Below are 20,112 nucleotides of genomic sequence, written 5' to 3'. Positions count from 1 at the left end.
CATGCACCACCCCAAAACCATCTTAGGTGTTTTGAGGAAGAAAAACTGTTTCATTTTATTATTTTTCATATTTTACATAGAATGAAATGCTAGGTAATAGTATTTCCATATTTTCATGCTAGTACTAATCAAATACCTAATGAATAAATATATGCACACATATACATACATACATATGTACATACACATATGCATATTTCTGACCTCATTTTGCCTGGATGTGGCTGCTACTATGCTTCACACTTTCTCCCAATCTCTTAGGATTGCCTAGTTTGTTAGTGTATACAAAGTGATGAATACTTTTCTCTTATAGTGCTCCATTTCCTGAAGTTATTGAGATGATGGTAACATAAGATTTGAATTCCCTCTAGGTTTAGATTAGGTCTAGCTTTCTAATAATCAACTCCATCTACCTCTCCTTTCTCTAAAACCCAAACACCTGATGTGTTAATTGGAGAAAGATTGGCGTTTCAGAAGGTTAAACTGACTTTTTGACTTAAACAATGAATGTGCACATATATGTATGTATGTGCATACGTGTGCACCCAGGCATGAAAATTATTGGTCTAAACCCAGAGTGAAGCTAGAAGGGACCTGTGTACAAAAGCAGCTTTCCTCCTTCTGTTAGGGAGCAGTTTAGGTTTTATCTTCTTACCATGATAATACTCCTTCCTCTCCTTTTCACCTACTGTGCTGTCTGAAGTATTTTGTTCTTTCATTTTATTTTTTTTTCTTTCTTAGGATCTGTTTTATTTATTTATTTTTTTATTGTGGTAACATTGGTTTATAAAATTATATAAATTTTGGATATACATCATTATATTTCAATTTCTATGTAGATTACATCATGTTCACCACCCAAAGACTAGTTAAAATCCATCACCACACAGGTGTGCCTAATCACTCCTTTCACCTTCTTCCCTCCCCCCTTCCCCTCTGGTAACCACCAATGCAGTCTCTGTCTCTATGTGTTTGTTGTTGTTTTTATCTTCTACTTGTGAGTTAGATAATATGGTATTTGAGTTTCTCCCTCTGACTTATTTCGCTTAGCATAATAGCCTCAAAGGTCCATCCATGATGTCATAAATGGCAAGATTTCATCCGATTTTATGGCTGAGTAGTATTCCATTGTGTATATATACCACATCTTCTTTATCCATTCGTCCCTTGGTGGGCAACTAGATTGCTTCTAAGTCTTAAATATTGTGAATAAAGCTGCAACGAACATAGGGGTGCATATACCTTTATGCATTCCTGTTTTCATGTTCTTTGGATAAATACCCAGCAGTTGAATAGCTGGATTGTATAGAAGTTCTATTCTTAATATTTTGGGAAATCTCCATACTGTTTTCCATCGTGGCTGCACCAGTTTGCCATCCCACCAGCAGTATATGAGAGTGCCCTTCTCTCCACATCCTCTCCAACACTTATTATTTCCTGTTTTGTTAATTATAGTCATTCTGACGGGAGTGAGCTGATATCTCATTTTAGATTTGATTTGCATGTCCCTGATAGTGATGTTGAACATCTTTTCATGTGCTTGCTGTATATCTTCTTTGGAGAAATGTCTGTTCAGATCTTTTGCCCATTTTTTAATTGGGTGGTTAGTTTTTTTGTTGTTGAGATGTATGAGTTCTTTATATATTTTGGATATTAACCCCTTATCAGATATATGGTTTGCAAATATCTTATCCCAATTGATAGGTTGTCTTTTCGTTTTGTTAATGATTTCCTCTCCTGTGCAGAAGCTTTTTAGTTGGATGTAGTTCCATTTGTTTTCTTTTTTTTTCTATTATTTCCCTTGTGCAGTCAGACATGATACTTTAGAATATGCTGCTAAGACTGATGTCAAAGAGCATACTGCCTATGTTTTCTTCTAGAAGTTTCATGGTTTCAGGTCTTAAATTCAAGTCTTTAATCCATTTTGAGTTAATTTTTGTGTATGGTATAAAGTAATGGTCTACATTCATTCTTTTGCATGTGGCTGCCCAGTTTTCCCGTCACCATTTATTGAAGAGACTTTCCTTTCTCCGTTGTATGCTTTTGGCTCCCTTGTTGAAAATTAGCTGTCCATAGATGTGTGAGTTTCTTTCTGGGCTCTCAATTCTGTTCCATTGATCTGTATGTCAGTTTTTGTGCCAGTACCATGCTGTTTTGGTTACTATAGCTTTGTAGTTTGTTTTGAAGTCAGGGAGTGTGATACCTCCAGCTTTCTTCTTTTTTCTCAGGATTCCATTTGTTGTTCCATATAAACTTTAGGACTCTTTCTTCTATTTCTGTGAAAAATGTTGTTGGAACTTTGATAGGGATTACGTTGAAGCTGTAGATTGCTTTGGGAAGTATGGACGTTTTAACCATGGTAATCCTTCCAATTCAAAAGCATGAAATATATTTCCATTTCTGGTGTCTTCTTCAATTTCTTTCAACAATATTTTATAGTTATCAGTGCACAGGTCTTTATATCTTTGGCTAAGTTTATTCCTAGGTATTTTATTCTTTTTGTTGCAATTGTAAATGGGATTGTATTCTTTTTTTTTTTAATTTTTTGTTTATTGCAGTAACATTGGTTTATAACATTGTAAAAATTTCAGATGTACATCATTGTACTTCTATTTCTGCATAGATTACATCATGTTCACCACCAAAATACTAATTACAACCCATCACCACACACATGTACCGAATTATCCCTTTCACCCTCCTCTCTCTTAATTTCTCTTTCTGCTACTTCGTTGTTAGTATATAGAAACGCAACTGATTTCGGTATGTTGATTTTGTATCCTGCAACTTTACCGTATTTGTTTATTACTTCTAAAAGTTTTTGGTGGATTCTTTAGGGTTTTCTATGTAGAAAATCATGGCATCTGCAAATAGTGACAGTTTCACATCTTCCTTTCCAATTTGGATCCCTTTTATTTCTCTTTCTTGCCTGATTGCTCTGGCTAGGAATTCCAATACTATATTAAATAAGAGTGGTGAAAGTGGGCATCCTTGTCTGGTTCCTCTTAGTGGGATAGATTTCAGTTTTTCTCCATTGAAAATGATATTAGCTGTGGGTTTGTCATATATGGCTTTTATTATGTTGAGGTATTTTCCTTCTATACCCATTTTATTCAGAGTTTTTATCATAAATGTATGCTGTATCTTGTCAAATGCTCTCTCTGCATCTATTGAGATGATCATGTGATTTTTATTCTTCATTTTATTAATGTGGTGTATTACCTTGATTGCTTTGCAAATGTTGAACCATTCCTGCATACCTGGAATAAATCCCACTTGATCGTGGTGTATAATCTTTTTAATGTATTATTGTATGTGATTTACTAGTATTTTGTTGAGGATTTTTGCATCAATGTTCATCAGTGATATTGGCCTGTAATTTTCTTTTTTTGTGTTGTTCTTGTCTTGTTTTGGTATCAGGGCAATACTGGCTTCGTAGAATGAGTTATGAAACTTCCCCTCCTCTTTAAGTTGTTTGGAAGAGTTTTAGAACGATAGGTATTAAATCTTCTTTGAATGTTTGATAGAATTCACCAGGGAATCCATTTGGTCCTGGAGTTTTATTTTTTGGGAGTGTTTTGATCACTGTTTGATCTCCTTACTGGTAGTAGGTCTACTCAAATTCTCTGTGTCTTCTTGATTCAGTTTTGGAAGGTTGTATGATTCTAAGAATTTATCCAATTCTTCTAGAGTATCCAATTTGTTGGCATAGCTTTTCAAAGTATTCTCATAATCGTTTGTATTTCTGAGCTATCCATTGTAATTTATCCTCTTTCATTTCTGATTTTATTTATTTGAGCCTTCTCTCTTTTTTCTTGGTGAGTCTAGCTAAAAGTTTGTCAATTTTGTTTACCTTTTCAATGAACCAGCTCTTCGTTTTATTGATTTTTTCTATTCTTTTTTTAGTCTCTATTTCATTTATTTCTTCTCTTTATTATGTCCTTCCTTCTACTGATTTTGGGCTTTGCTCTTCTTTTTCCAGTTCCTTTAGGTACACTGTTAAATTTTTTACTCGAGATTTTTCTTGTTTGTTGAGATAGGCCTGTATTGCTATAAACTTTCCCCTTAGAACCACCTTTGCTGTATCTCATAAGTTTTGCATGTCATATTTTCGTTTTCATTTCTCTTCAGGTATTTTTTGATTTCTCCTTTGATTTCTTCATTGACCAAATCATTGTTTAGTAGTATTTTGTTTAATCTCCACATATTTGTGGGTTTTGCAATTTTCTTCCAGTAGTTGATTTCAAGTTTCATACCATTGTGGTCAGAAAAGGTGCTTGTTATTATTTCAGTCTTCTTAAATTTATTGAGACTTGTTTGTGGCCTGATATGTGATCAGTCCTGGAGAATGTTCCATGTGCATTTAAACAGAATATGTATTCTGTGGTTTTTGGATGTAATGGTCTTTGTATATCTACTAAGTCCATCTGGTTAGTGTGTCATTTAAGGCCAATGTTTCCCTATTGATCTTCTGTTTGGATGATCTATCCATTGGTGTAGGTGGAGTGTTAAAGTCCCCTACTGTTATTGTGTTGCTGTCTATTTCTCCTTTTATGTCTTGTTAATAATTGCTTTATATATGTAGGAGTTCCAATGTTGGGTGCATAGATATTTACAAGTTTTATATCCTTGTTGGATTGTTCCCTTCATCATTATGTAGTGCCCTTCTTTGTCTCTTGTTACAGTTTTTGTTTTAAAGTCTATTTTATCTGATATAAGTATTGCTACCCTGGCTTTCTTTATTTGCCATTTGCATGGAGTATCTTTTTACATCCCTTCACTTTCAGTTTTTGAGTATCTTTAGGTCTGAAGTGTGTCTCTTGTATGCAGTATGTGTATGGGACCTGTTTTTTAATCCAGTCGACCACCCTATGCCTTTTGATTGGAGCATTTAGTCCATTGACATCTAAAGTAACTACTGATAAGAATGTACTTATTGCTGTTTTGTTACTTGTTTTCTGGGTATTTTAGTAGTTCTTTTCTGTTCGTTTCTTCTTCTCTTGCTCTCTTCCTCTGTGGTTTGATGGCTTTATTTAGTATTATGTTTGGGTTCCTTTCTCTCATTTTTTTGTGTATTATTATAGGTTTCTAGTTTGTTATTACCATTAGGTTCATATATAATAACCTATGTATATAGCAATCTATATTAAGTTGGTGGTCTGTTTAGTTTTATCTCTTGCTAAAAGCTCTACACTTTTATTCCCTTCTTACCATGTTTTATGCTCTTGATATCATATCTAACCTCTTTTATTGTGCATGTGTATCTGTTACCCTCTCATCATGGAAATTGATGATTTTAATACTTTTGTCTTTTGACCTTCATATTATCTTCTTAGGTGGTTGATCTGCTTCCTTTAATATATTTTTGCCTTTACCACTGATTTTATTGTTTTTTTTTTGATAATTTTCTTATTCCTATTTGTGGTCTTCTCTTTCCCAGTTCAATAAATCCCTTTAGCATTTCCTGTAAGACTGATTTCTTGGTGATAAACTCTTTTAATTCCTGTTCTTTCATTTTCTTTCAGTCTTGCCTTCCCACTTTCAATCCCACTCTAAATCAGAGCTGTTTTAAGCGGTTAATTCTCCTGACCCTCCACTTCCCAGGCCTTTCTACCTGTCTTTATCAATGCTCAAGGAATTAAATATTTGTGAAATTGATGACATTTTCTCTGAGTTTCTTTCTAGAATTGAGGGTCCTTCATGCCTTTATCCATCATCTTTGGTGATATATCAATAAATAACTCTTTTTTTGGTCAACTGAGATTGCATTAAAATCTAATTAGGATTCTGGACATTTGAGGAGAAAGACTATGGAAATTAAAACCTCTCCAAACCACCTCCAAGTTTCTGTATTTTTTTATACCCAACCTTCTTCATAGACTCAGAAATCTTAGAAAGCTGCAGCCTAAAGTTTTAAAATAGCAAGTGGATAAAGTAGCTATTCTCTTTCTTTGAAAAGTGGTAGTGACTTACTACAGAACACTTAAAATTTTAAGCCATTACAGAATGTTGAAGATGAAAATATGTGATTTAAAGAGAAAAATTTGATGGCACAGCTTTAAATCAATCATCAGATGAGCTTCTAAAGCTGTGATAATTGTCTTTAATGAAAAGTGGAATGGGGAGCCATCTTGAGTCATCTTAGTGAGAATTCTTGAAAATCAACAAAACTCTAGGGCTAAAACCGCATTCACTCCTTACTTTATGTATTCTTCAGAATCTTTAAGTATAGTATGCTATGTACAGGGAGAAGGTAACACAGATAGTGTGTTGATTTCTTTTTAACCATAGGCATAGTTATATTAAAAATATGGAAGTGATCAAACTGTATATCAGACTTCTTATTAAAATTATTTTGACCATATGGAAAAGAGAATTCTCAGTACACACAAAAAGTTATTCACCATAGTAATGTGTAGATATGGAATACTTGTCATATTATGTCCTCGGGCCACAAAGCAAGAAACAGTAAGGTCAACCTTGAGAGCTGCTTTCAAGCATAGTCTGTTTTCCTGAGGAAGCTTACTTTCAGAATACATCATTCATAAGCCAGAAAATCCTTGCTGCAGTCTGGATTCACTTAGGCATAACAGGTACACTTTAAAGTAATATATATAGAAGAGAATATGTGATGATATACTTTGAGGAAGTTACTATTAAAACAGTAAAACCCAAACGACTGGACTTCCAACATTTCTTTCAAAGTCTTGTAATGATAGCATAAGAGGAGTAATGATTGAAGTCCTATTGTGGACAGGGTTTTGTTAAGAATTGGTAGACCACAGGGCGGGCTTAGTCTACAGGGTAACTCATGATTGCTTGCTGAAGTAGGGCCCTATAACATCTTATCTAATCAAGGCAGTAAGAATAGTCTATATGTTCAGTTTCTATACTTTCATTGGTAAGTTTCCATTTTGGATTTTCCTGAATAATATATTTTTCAATAAAATGAACAACTGTGGATCGAGTACCAGCTAAGCACAAGGCCTTGAACTAATAACATTATTCTAGGCAACACTCAGGGTCTTGGAGATGGCCTCTGTTTAGCACAAGACTGTAAGTAGTCTCCATTTTATATTTAGTATTCAGAACTTCAGTTTCCTTAGGTTTCTGGGCCTAAAGCATAGAGTCCAGAAAGTCCATAAAAATTTACCTAGATCCTTATTGTATATTTGCAGACTTAGTGTTTATTTATACAGCTGTACCCACAATCTACATTCTTGTAGAAAATGATATTACAACCAATCTCATGTTTTCTGTTGTAATTATATTTCTCAATGTTATTGACAGCCCTGATAAAGAGACTATAGAAAGACACTTCTTCCCACTCTTCCTTAGAGACTCCTGGGCTTCTGCTTCTTTAATCTGAGAAGGGAGCTGTTCAGGTAAAGACACAAGTGGGAAATGTAGGAAAAATAGGTGCCAAAGTTGATTTGGGAGATTCAGAGGACAAGGAATTTTTAAGTTTAGCAGAGTCATTCTTGACAAGTTCTTTCCTTATCATTCCCCACCCCCACCAACAGGATTCTGCTGCCCTCTTTATCTGGATGGAGTGAATCCTCCCATAAGGGTTGGATTACATTAGAAGTATGTGAAACAGTGGGACAAATCACAGAAGTCATGTCTCAGAGGAGCAGCTTAAAGCAATATTTGGACCACAAACAAGGCCTGAGTTGGGGCTGGGGCTTATAAATCAAGAAATCAAGAGCGTCATAGGATAGCAGAGGGAGAAAGTAGCAGTCTGGCGAAATTCTGTAGATAAAGTATGGATGCTTCTTGGTGCCTTTACTCACTCCCAGCATGCTCTGAGGGTTTTTTAAACAAAGTCAGAGCAAGAGAATACTGCCTCTCCTTGCCCCTGATCATTCTCTGAGTTCAGGCCCTTATCTCTCACCTAAAGTTTTAAAAGTCATAACCATAAAATCATTATCAAACCTTTAAAAATTAACAATAAATTCCTTAATATCATCCAATATCCAGTCAATATTCAGATTTCTCCAATTGTCTCATAAATGTCTCCCCAAGATTTTTCCTCTTGCTTCCTTTTTGGTCTCTTTGAATCCAGTCTTATTCCTCCTTCAATCTATCCTTCATTGAGGAACTAGTTAAATCTCACAGAAATAGCTCTGCCCATGTCAATTCCCTCCTCAAAACAGTTATCTTTTATCACCCAGCCTTTCCTTGAACTCCAACTTCCCTCATATTCCAAATATACAAAACTAAAGGATAGTTGTATTTTGTGTAAGGGATGCATTATTGAACATTTCTCATAATTCAAAACTCCTGTAGCTCAAATATAATCCTGATAAAGTATGGAGTCTTGATTTGTTTACTGGCTGACATAGCACCATCATTTCCAAGGCCGTCTTCAAGGTCCAGAGTGTTGCATGGCGATGGCATACACAGTTCACAATATCCTTGACCTTTGAATTCATGGAATTCTTAGAAAATTTTTAATTAAGTTGAGGTTTTATGTTATTTTATATATTACCTATAAAGTGATCATTTAATTAGTATTTTTTAAATTTAAAAGTTGCACAGTTCGATTTTGCGTATAATACAACTGATTGTACTGCATCATTATTCCCTAAGCATATTGTCTGTTCTTATGTCTCTGCAGACAGGAATATTTTTCTTATCCCTTCTCTGCCTAGAGAACTCCTATTAATTCTCTAAGGCCCATCTAAAATATCACTTCCTCCTTAAACCCTTTTCTGATCCTGTTTAGACAGAAAGAATCGTTCCCTTTTCTTAAACACTTTGCATATGTGTCTGCATCACTTACTGTAGTATGACTTAGAAGCTACTCACATTGTTCTATCCTTATAGTTAGTATGTCAGTATGCACTTCATGGCTATAGCATATTCATGTGTGCCCTTACTGGACTTAGTACTTATAGGGGATATTCAGAAAGCATTGACTTTAAATAATCTTGCAGGATTATTGTAAAGATTAAATGAAATAATTTGTGTCAATTGCCTGATACAGTGCCTGGTATTGGAGTTCAGTAAAATTTCCCTTCCTTTTTCCTCTTTTGTGTAGTCTAGTCTCATTTCTCTCAACTCCTTGTATATTCTGCCCATGAGAAGAGAATAGAGATTTCTTTCTTTCATTGCTCACATGTATCTTCTCCAGGTTGCTAACACTGACTGTTTTGCATCTCTCATTTATTTATTTATCTACTTATTTACTTACTATTTATTTATTTATTTGTTTGTTTGTTTTAGGTCACTGGTCCTGTTCAGATCACAGATCCCTCTAAGATAGCAGACAGACATAATATGACATCTCCATCTCTCCTGGATGCTAATCCCATGGAGAACCCAACACTGTTTAATGACATCAAGATTGAGCCCCCAGAAGAACTTCTGGCTAACGATTTCAACCTGCCTCAGGTGGAACCAGTCGACCTCTCCTTTCACAAGCCCAAGGCTCCTCTCCAGCCTGCTAGCATGCTGCAAGCTCCAGTACGTCCTCCCAAGCCACAGCCTACTCCCCAGGCCCTTGTAGTGTCCACTTCAACATCTGACACAGGCACTTCAGCAAATATCCCTACGGTTCTGACTCCAGGCTCTATCCTGGCCTCCTCTCAGGGCACTGGTGGCCAGCAGATCTTACATGTGATTCACACTGTCCCCTCAGTCAATCTGCCAAATAAGATGGGTGGCTTGAAGACTATCCCAGTGGTAGTGCAGTCGCTGCCCATGGTGTATACTACTTTGCCTGCAGATGGGGGCCCTGCAGCCATTACAGTCCCACTCATTGGAGGAGATGGGAAAAATGCTGGATCAGGTAAGCATCAATGTGCCCCTTTCCTAGGCCTCACTTTTCTCCATCTATTCTCTTTTTGAGTTGTCCTATCTTCTGTCTCTTTTCACCCCCTCTGATTATTCTTGCACAGAGCTTCAAGAGTAATCTTTCATAAATACTGTTTTGATCATGTCTCTTCAATGATTAACAATGTACAATGCCTCTCTTTTGTTTATCCCATGCTTCTCAAACTGGAATATGTATATCCTTGAGTGAAATACTATATATCTTCCTAAAACCTGTATATTATTTGATAGTAAGTAATTTAAAACATTTTATATTTTAAACATATGATTTTGTTAAAGAGAAAAATGTAAAACTTGAATAACCTTTTAAGACAAAACACCAAGTTCAAAAATAATTTTAAGCTTACTAAGACACCCACCCTGGGACTTCCCAGGAGAATGTGTTTATTCTTCTATGCCATTAGGAATGCTTTGGTGGAAAAGTTGAGAACATTTCTAGCCCTACATACTTAGCCAACCTTATCTCCTGACTCTCCCAACACCGTACCTTTTCTCTTAGCTACAGTAAAATAGTCTTCTTTGAAATATTGCCATCTTCTCTCTCTTCCTCCTCATTTGGCATCTGTTATCCTCCATTTTACTTTTGTACTTACCTGTATCACAAGTGCATGGACAATCTTCCCAACTTAATTGTAAATTCTTTAAGGACAAGACTGTATCTTATTTCTCTTTGTGTATCTCCAGAAATCCTAACATAGTGGTAGATAGTACTTGTCTTGCAACAAATAATTTGATTAACAAACTTGAAAATTTGTCCAGGAGAGAGTTCATATGCTGTAATCTTCTATTTAATTTTTAAAATAAATTCAAAATTCAGAAAGGTATAAATTAAGTTTCCCTTCTACCATTATTCCCCAGCCACCCAGTTCCCCTCCTAGAGGTATATCTACTTTAGTTTGTAATTGGGAGTGATCAAAGAAAATTATATGGCCTCTGAAGTGGTTCAAGATATTTAGCTTCACCACATCTGTAGAATTACAATCACTTGGATATTGTGCCTTAGAAAGGATGTTCGGAAATTGTAGTATAATCAGAGCAGAGAGATTAGGATGGTGAGAGGATTCACACCCGTGTCAAATGAGGAGCTGATAAATGTTTAGCATGAATTGAAAAGACCAAAAGGGAGATATGTGGGTGGAAAAGACTAGGAACCAGATTTCAGCTCAGTATAAAAAAAACTTTCTAAGAGTTTTCTACCTTTGAAACTCCTTGTGCCTTGTGATCATCCCATCACTAAATGTAGGAGACTGATAAAAACAATGTACTAAGCATCAAATTGCTGACACTTTGCAGTGTTCTTTTGAATAAAAATGCCATCATTGACTAGTGGTTAATTATGGTAATGATAAGTATTCATAACCATCTTCTTTTTGAGATTCCCTGAGGGGGTTAATTAAAATATGGTTATCGGGCCAGCCCTGGTGGCCTAGTGGTTAAGTGGTCCACTTCAGTGGCTCATGTTCAGTTCCCGGGCATGGACCTACATCACTTGTCTGTCAGTGGCCATGCTGTGGTGGCAGAAAAAAAAGAGGAAGATTGGCAACAGATGTTAGCTCAGGGTGAATCTTCCTCAGCAAAAAGAAAATAATAATAAAATAAAATATGGTTATCAATTCTCATATAAGGAGAAACAGCCAAATAAAAAAGGAAATGGGAAAATAAAATTCCCTGTGTAAGAATTTGCTGATATCAAGGCAGTTACAAAGGGATGGTTTGACGGGGCTTTGAATTCCCCCCATAATATCCATCAGTCCACCAAAACCACTCTAAATAAACAGAATAAATTTTAAAAGTGTTCAATGTAATTTCAAGCAAGCCCATTAGCCCAGTGGTCTCCAAAATGGTATACTTACACCTTGGGAGGAGTCACATAAAACAATTAGAGCACAAAAATAAAGTATCAAAATTTCTATTTGTATTTTCTTACCCTTTACATGTTATTTTTGTTTTTTGTATATTTTGTATTTTTAATAATGTACACAAAATTGTAGGATACTAGTACACTTATATCATACACACATGCACAAAGACAAACACATCTTGAGATACATGCTTAAAACTTTTTAGTGAATGATACACAATCAATGTATGGAGGCAACTACACTAAGCAAATACTCTCCCCCCCAAACTTTATTGCCATTCTTAAGTTTCTTCTATATAGAAATTTTGAAACTCTCACTAGATCTAGCAGACTGCCGACCACCTGATTGAGTTTTGTTAGGGATCAGAAGCATCAGTGTTTGATAATAAGAAATATTTGAGGGCCCGGACCAGTGGCGCAAGTGGTTGGGTGCGTGTGCACCGCTGTGGCAGCCCGGGGTTCGCCGGTTTGGATCCCGGGCACACACCGATGCGCTACTTGGCAAGCCATGCCGTGGCGGCATCCCATATAAAGTGGAGGAAGATGGGCACAGATGTTAGCTCAGGGCCAGTCTTCCTCAGCAAAAAAAAAAGGAGGATTGGCAGATGTTAGCTCAGGACTGATCTCCTCACAAAAAAAAAAAAAATATTTGAGGGCTTCTCCCAATGTAGGTAGAAGGGAAGGATGCTAACATGTATCAAGCACTTACTAGGTACTAGGTATGTGTTTCATCTCATCAACTCATTTCCATTTAGGAGCACAGAAACCAAAGGAGACATTCTCACCTGTGGGGTGAGCCTAGACATTGATCTTGGGACAGCCAGGGAACTATTCAGAAAGTTCAATTCAAGAAACATATATTGAACCTGACTTTTCAGCATACCCTGTCCTGGGGGCTGGAGATAATTGAATGATACCCATGCCCTATCCTTGGGAGGCTTACTGTCCTATCAAACTCACTATCCTAGAGAAGCTCATTCTAGTGGTACTAGAATGTTCTTTACTACCTTTCCCTCAAAGGAATTTCTGTTCCCTGCTATGCTAAAAATTTTAAATGTTCTTCTCTTCTTTCCTTACAAATACTTTTCTTCCATCTTTGCTTTTTCTTTATTTCTCTATCTTGCTTCTACTTCTCATTGTGGGCCAAACTAGGAATCCTGATAATAATTACAGAAGCACATATATTTATAGCCCACACTGCTCCTTTTCTTTTTCTTTTAGTGAAAATTGACCCCATGTCCATGTATCCACTGGAGATCCCAAGTGACAGTGAGGAGAGTGCAATTGAAAGTGGATCCTCGGGCTTACAGGGTATTCAAGGACTACAGCAAGAGTGAGTACTTTTGTCTTTACTTCAGGTCTGTCTCTGTGTATATATGTGTGTGTATGTGATAGAAGTGGAACAAATTCTCAGACACAATAGTAAGAATTTGAGGACAACAACATATAGGTAAACTGCCTTCCCAGGGAAGGAATGAGTTTGTGTGCACACATGGACATGGACATGCATATTATGGCAGAATTATGTTCTAATTGTAGATTATCAATTTTACCTTTGAAAAATCTGCAAATTTCCTATAAAATACAGTTACATACTGTTTCTCTTTATAAGTTTAAAGCAGCCTTGTCTTCTAATGTTGGAACTAATGAATTAGTTGGCTTGTGTTTTAGCAATTATGTGGTATGAAAAATACATTCTTTTAAACACAAGAATGAGACTTATTAGAGTGAAATGCTCATACCGTTTGGGAGCAGAAACCACCCAAGGAAACATTGCCACCCCCTGGGACCAGCACTTACTGAGCAGAATGGCCTAGTTGAGGGAACTGCTTAAATATTTAAATTATTTCTTCTCTTGGGGGTCTCGTGTTATATTTGCATAAATTAAATGCATGTATGAGGTGGTCTCACTGTATGTAAGTCCATTTATTTAGCCTCCGCTTTAAAATAATTCTTTGGCTTTATTCCTCTTTCTTTGCTCAGACCAGCAGCAATGACACAAATGCAGGGAGAAGAGTCCCTTGACTTCAAGAGAAGACGGATTCACCAATGTGACTTTGCTGGATGCAGCAAAGTGTACACCAAAAGCTCTCACCTGAAAGCCCACCGCAGAATCCATACAGGTCTGCCCACCTCCACCCCACGCCCCAACACACACACACACACACAAACATACACGCACATGTGCACACACATACACACAGTCTCTGAGAGATAGGAAGAGAAGAAAGTATTGAAAGAAAGACTGATCCATTTATACTCATGGGCCCAAGCTCCGTTCATGGCTTTTACCTATATGTCTTGTTCCTACTCTAAGGTAGCTTTTATAAATCCAGCCTAGGAAAACACTAAGCCTGATGTCTTCTGAATAGTCATCATCCCCTTTGAGTACCTGTGGGTGTTTCTAATTAGGAATTCATAACACTTATGCAAAGATTAAGTCAGCTAAGACATTGCTCCCTCCCTTGCTACCAGAGCCCCACTGGTATTACTGAGTATTGAAAAGCACAAAAGTAGTTTAAAATAAGTGCAATTAAAGCAGGCTTTTGGAACTCAGCACCATCCACCAACCTATAACATACTTTGGTTCACATTAGAAAAAGGGTGCACATTAGAAAAAATAAGTAAAGCAGACCTGGTGGGGATTGTGCCAAACTGGGGGCACCTGCCCCATCTGAAGGAGAACTGTCATTCAACTCCAACTAAATATTACCAAGTCTTCCAAATTTTAAAGAAAAGCAGAAAATCAAGATTTTTATGTGAAATGTCTTAGATTTTGAATGTTGGCATCTAATCAAACTTTTTTGACAATACCGTAGATTCAAAGAAACCTGCCTATGGGCTAGATATAGCTTGTCAGTCATCAGTTTGTACCCTCTGCCTTGGATACTCCTCCTCCCCAATCATCTCCAGCTCAGAATTGAGGCTTGGACACCCTGGACAAGGAAGGGGCCTTCCTTTCTTGTAAACATGTACTGTGTTACATTTGCTGTGTTAGGATTTGTATGGAAAGACCCAGAGTCCTAGTTGCTATGCCCTGAGGCTATGACCAGGTGACTGATTTCTAGGCTGCATTGTCCCAACATTCCCATGCACTTTTTTTATTTATTGATGTTTTGTTTGCTTCTCCTCCATGTAGGATGGAGGCTGATTCCACTGACTATATATATTTTTTTATATAAATATTTTTCTTAAGTACTTAAACCTAAATTTTCAACATTCAAAAGTAGAACAGTTTACTGGACTTTCGTGTACCCTTCACCCAGCTTCAACAATTATATCAGTATATGGCCAATTTTGTTTCTTCTACAGCCCTACCAACTCTCCCACTCCCCATTGTATTATTATTATTTTTTGTGAGGAAGATCAGCCCTGAGCTGACATCTGCCAATCCTCCTCTTTTTGCTGAGGAAGACTGGCCCTGGGCTAACATCCGTGCCCCTCTTCCTCTACTTTATATGGGACACTGCCACAGCATGGCCTGACAAGTGGTGCGTCGGTGCGTGCCCGGGATTGGAACCGGCGAACCCCAGGCCACTGCAGTGGAGCGCAAGCACTTAACCGCTTGTGCAACTGGGCTGGCCCCTCCCATTGTATTATTTTGAAGCAAATTCCAGACATCATATCATCTTATTCATAAATACTTCAGAATATAGCTTTAAAAGACAAAAATGTTTAAAAGTAAGCACAATATTACTAGCATATAAAAATTCCTTAATATCAGATTTCCTCAATTGTCTAATAAATGTTTTTTTAAAGTTTGTTCAAATCAAGATCTAAACAAGGCTCACACATTGAATAATGTAATCAATATGAGAAGGAGCCAGCCATGCAAAAAGCTCAAGGAAAGAGTGTTCTTGGCTAGTCAGAGTACAAAAGCTGTGAGATGGGAATAAGCTTGCCTTGTTCTAATAACTGACAATATGCCCAGCATAGCTAGGGCATATTGAGTGCAATGGTTGGTGGTGGAAGCATTGGGGTGCAAGAGTGGAAGGAGGAAGACCACTTAAGAGGCTACTGTAGTGATCCAGGTAAAAAAAATGATGAGAGCCTGACTAGGATGTTGGGAGTTGATGTGGAGAGAAGGAAGTGTATTGATGATTGAGGGGACACTGATGACTCTCAGATTTCTGTTTCGGGTGACTGGGTGGATGGAGATGTTATTTAGAGAGATAGAGAGTTTGCCAGTACTCCCACAGTTAGTAAGTGGGAAAACCTTTTTGGAATCAAACCTTGATGTGCAACCTAGGTATACTTTTTTATATTACTGGTATTCCACAGGTTCTTTGGAACTGAGGCAGCTGCAGAAATGCCTGCTTCATTGCCCTCCAAAGATTGGAGTTCATTGCAAGAAGTCCCAGAGAGTGATATCCCTGTCTCTGGTAGATATTCTCTCAGCAGAGAGCCATGAGGCTCTTGCTTATCTGGATACTGCCTCTAGCATGCAATGCACCTGTTCATCTCCTCTGAGCTTACAATCATACGAAGCAGAAAATACAAATACAATAATTTCCATTAAACATATACACAAGCCTTAGTTTTTAATATGACCCATTTACCCAGGCTCAAAATTTATCATTGATTCTTAACATTCTCTTATGCCCTCAGTTGTTTGTTTCTAAAGTTCTATTATTTCTTCTTTCAAATAGCTCTTTTATTGAGAATGTAGACATAATAGCCAAGAGCATATAGAGTAAAATGACACTGTCTGGCTTTGACATCCCAGTCTACCACTCAGTAGCTGAAAGTTACTTCACCTTTCTTTGCCTCAGTTTCCTTATCTAGAAGTATTAATAGTGTAAAACACTTAAAATAATATCTGGCATATAGCAACTATTCAATAAATGTTAGCTGTTATTCATATTCTTTCCATTCTAGTCTCACTGCCACCCCGTTAGGCTTTTTGTCTTAATTTATTCTTTTTTTCTTTTAACTTTATTGAGTTATAGTTGGAAAAAATTGTATATATTTAAGATGTGCAATTTGGTGATTTGATATACATATGCATTGTGAAATATACACTACAATCAAGCTAATTAACATATCCATCACCTTTTGTGGTGAAAACACCTAAGATCCACCCTCTTAGCAAATTTCAGGTATATAGTATAATATTGTTAACTATAGTTACATTGTTGTACATTAGATCTCTGGGACTTATTTATCTTGCAAAACTGAAACTTTGTACCCCTTGACCAACTTCTCTCCATGCTCCCCCCAGCCTCTGATATATATATATATATATATATACATAGCACATCTTCCTTATCCATTCATTCATTGATAGACACTCAGGTTGTTTCTGTATCTTGGCTATTATGAATGATGCTGCAATGAACATGGGAGTGCAGATATATCTTCAAGTTACTAATTTTATTTCCTTTAGATGTATACCCAAATATGAGATTGCTGAATTATATGGTAGTTCTATGTTTAATTTTTTGAGGAAGCTCCTTAATGGTTTCCGTAGTGGCTGTACCAATTTATAGTCCTATCAAGAGTGTACAAGAATTCCCTTTTCTCCACGTATTCTCCAATACTTGTTATCTTTTGTCTTTTTGATAACAGTCATTCTAACAGGTGTGAGATGATATCTCATTGTGGTTTGGATTTGCATTTCCCTGATGATTAATGAAGTTGAGCATATACCTGTTGGCTTTTTCATATACCTGCTGACCATTTGCATGTCTTCTTTTGAGAAATGTCTATCCAGGTCCTTTGTCCATTTTTTAATCAGGTTGTTTGTTTTTTTGTTGTTGTTGTTGCTATTGAGTTGTATAAGTTCATTTATTTTGGATATTAACCCTTTATCAGATATGTGGTTTACATATCTGATTTTTACAAATATTTTCTCCAGTTCAATAGATTGCCATTTAACTCTGTTGATTATTTCTTTTGCTGTACAGAAGCTTTTTAGTTTTATGGAATCCCATTTTTCTATTTTTGCTTTTGTTTCCTGTGCTTTTGGTGTCATATCCAAAAAATCATTGCCCATACCAATGTCAAGAAGCTTTCCTTCTAGTGATTTTATGGTTTCAGGTTTTATGTTTAAGTTTTGAATCCATTTTGAGTTGATTTTTGTATATGGTGTGACATAAGGGTCCAGTTTCATTCTTCTGCATGTGGATATCCAGTTTTCCCAGCACCATTTACTGAAGACTATCCTTTCCACATTGTTTGTTATTGGCATGCTGTTGAAAATCAATTGACTGTAGGTGTGAGTATTTATATCTAAGCTCCCTATTCTGTTCCATTTGTCTATATGTCTGTTCTTATGTCAGTACTATACTGTTATTTTTGTGTGTGTCTGTGAGGAAGATCAGGCCTGAGCTAACATCCATGCTAATCCTCCTCTTTTTGCTGAGGAAGACCGGCCATGAGCTAACATCTATTGCCAATCTTCCTCCTTTTTTTCCCTTTTTCTCCCCAAAGCCCCAGTAGATAGTTGTATGTCATAGTTGCACATCCTTCCAGTTGCTGTATGTGGGATGCCGCCTCAGCATGGCCGAACAAGCGGTACGTCAGTTCGCGCCCGGATCCCAACCCGGGCCGCCAGTAGCGGAGCGTGCGCACTTAACTGCTAAGCCATGGGGCCGGCCCCAGTACTATACTGTTTTGATTACTGTAGCTTTGTAATATAGTTTGAAATCAGGAAGTGTGATGCCTCCAGCTTTGTTCTTGTTGCTTAAAATTGCTTTCACTATTCAGGGTCTTTTGTGGTTCCGTATGAATTTTAGGACTGTTTTTTCTATTTCTGTAAAGAACAACATTGGAATTCTGGGAGGAATTGCATTGACTCTGTAGATCACTTTGGGTATTATGGATATTTTAACAATATTAATTCTTCCAATCCATAAACATGGGATGTCTTTCCATTTATCTGTGTCTTTTTCAATTTCCTTTATCAGTGTCTTATAATTTTCTGTGTACAAATATTTCACCTCATTAGTTAAGTTTATTCCTAAATATTTTATTCTTTTTGTTGCTATTGTGAATGGGATTACTTTCTTTTCAGATATTTTGTTGTTTGTGCATATAAATGTGATTGATTTTTGTATGTTGATTTTGCATATTGCAAGTTTACTGAATTCTTTAATTAGTTCTAACATTTTTTCTTTTTTAGCCTTTAGAGTTTTCTATTTGTGTAATCATGTCTTGTGCAATAGATATAATTTAACTTCTTCCTTTCCAATTTGCATGCCTTTTATTTTTTTCTTTCTTGTATAATGCTCTAGCTAGGAGTTCCAGTACTATGTTGAAAAGAAATGAGAAAAGTGGGCATCCTTGCTGTGTACTGGATCTTAGGGAAACAGATTTCGGTTTTTCCCCATTGATTATGATACTAGCTGTGGGTTTGTCATATATGGCTTTTATTGTGTTGAGGTAAGTTCCTTATATACCTATTTTGTTGAGAGTTTTCATTATGAATGGATGTTGTCAAATGCTTTTTCTGCATTTATTAAGATGATCATGAAGATTTTTTCTTGAATTTTGTTAACCTGTTGTATTAGTTTGATTGATTGAGTACATTGAACCATCCTTGCATCATCCCAGGGATAAAGCCAACGTGGTCGTGGTGTATGATCCTTTTAATGTACTGTTGAATTCAGCTTGCTAGTATTTTATTGGGGATCTTTGCATCTATGTTCATCAGGGATATTGGCCTATAGTTTTCTTTTCTTAAAGTGGTTTGGTTTTGATATCAAGGTGATGCTGTATTCATAGAATGAGTTTAGAAGTGTTCCCTCCTTTCCCGTTTTTTGGAAGAGTTTAGGAATAATTGGTATGAACTCTTCTTTGAATGTTTGGTAGAATTCACCCATAAAGCCTTCTGGTCCTGGGCTTTTCTTTCTTGGGAGAATTTTGATTACTGATTCAATCTCCTTATTTCTTATTGATCTGTTTAGGCCTCCTATTTCTTTTTTATTCAGTTTTGGTACATTGTATGTTTCTAGGAATTTATCCATTTCTTCTTTTTTTTGTTTTTTCTTTTTTTTGGTGAGGAAGATTGGCCCCGAGCTAACATCTGTGCCAATCTTCATCTATTTTGTATATGGGACGCTGCCACAGCATGGCTTGATGAGCAGTGTGTAGGTCCATACCTGGGATCCGAACCAGCAAACCCCAGGCCACTGAAGCAGAGCATGTGAACTTAACCACTATGGCACCAGGCCAGCCCCTATCCATTTCTTCTAAGTTGTCTAGTTTGTTGACATGAAATTGTTCATAGTTGTCCCTTATTATACTTTTTATTTCCAAGGCATCCATCGTAATGATTCTTCTTTCATTTCTGCTTTTATTTATTTTAATCTTCTGTTACATTTGTGCTAGATTCCTTCATCAATTCAATAAATAATTGCTTTGAGCACCTTCTCTATGTGCCAAACAAGTAGGGTTAGCCCAGTATCTTTCCA

General features: G+C 36.6%; 1 protein-coding gene across 6 annotated transcripts in view; it reads left to right on the top strand.

Annotated features, from left to right (window-relative positions):
* Nucleotides 1-20,112, top strand: part of KLF8 (KLF transcription factor 8) — a 60,513-nt gene that overhangs the window by 26,063 nt on the left and 14,338 nt on the right. For all 6 annotated transcript variants that reach the window (XM_087427172.1, XM_087427169.1, XM_087427170.1 and 3 more), the window contains 3 exons: nt 9,229-9,793; nt 12,920-13,031; nt 13,682-13,821. In XM_087427172.1, the coding sequence (XP_087283298.1) occupies nt 9,229-9,793; nt 12,920-13,031; nt 13,682-13,821 (817 nt within the window). The remainder of the gene's footprint in view (nt 1-9,228; nt 9,794-12,919; nt 13,032-13,681; nt 13,822-20,112) is intronic.

This window comes from Ceratotherium simum, chromosome X (genome assembly GCF_057802395.1).
Source record: "Ceratotherium simum simum isolate JZ-2026a chromosome X, ASM5780239v1, whole genome shotgun sequence".
Classification (NCBI taxonomy): Eukaryota; Metazoa; Chordata; class Mammalia; order Perissodactyla; family Rhinocerotidae; genus Ceratotherium; species Ceratotherium simum.
This window is presented reverse-complemented; position numbering and strand designations above follow the sequence as displayed.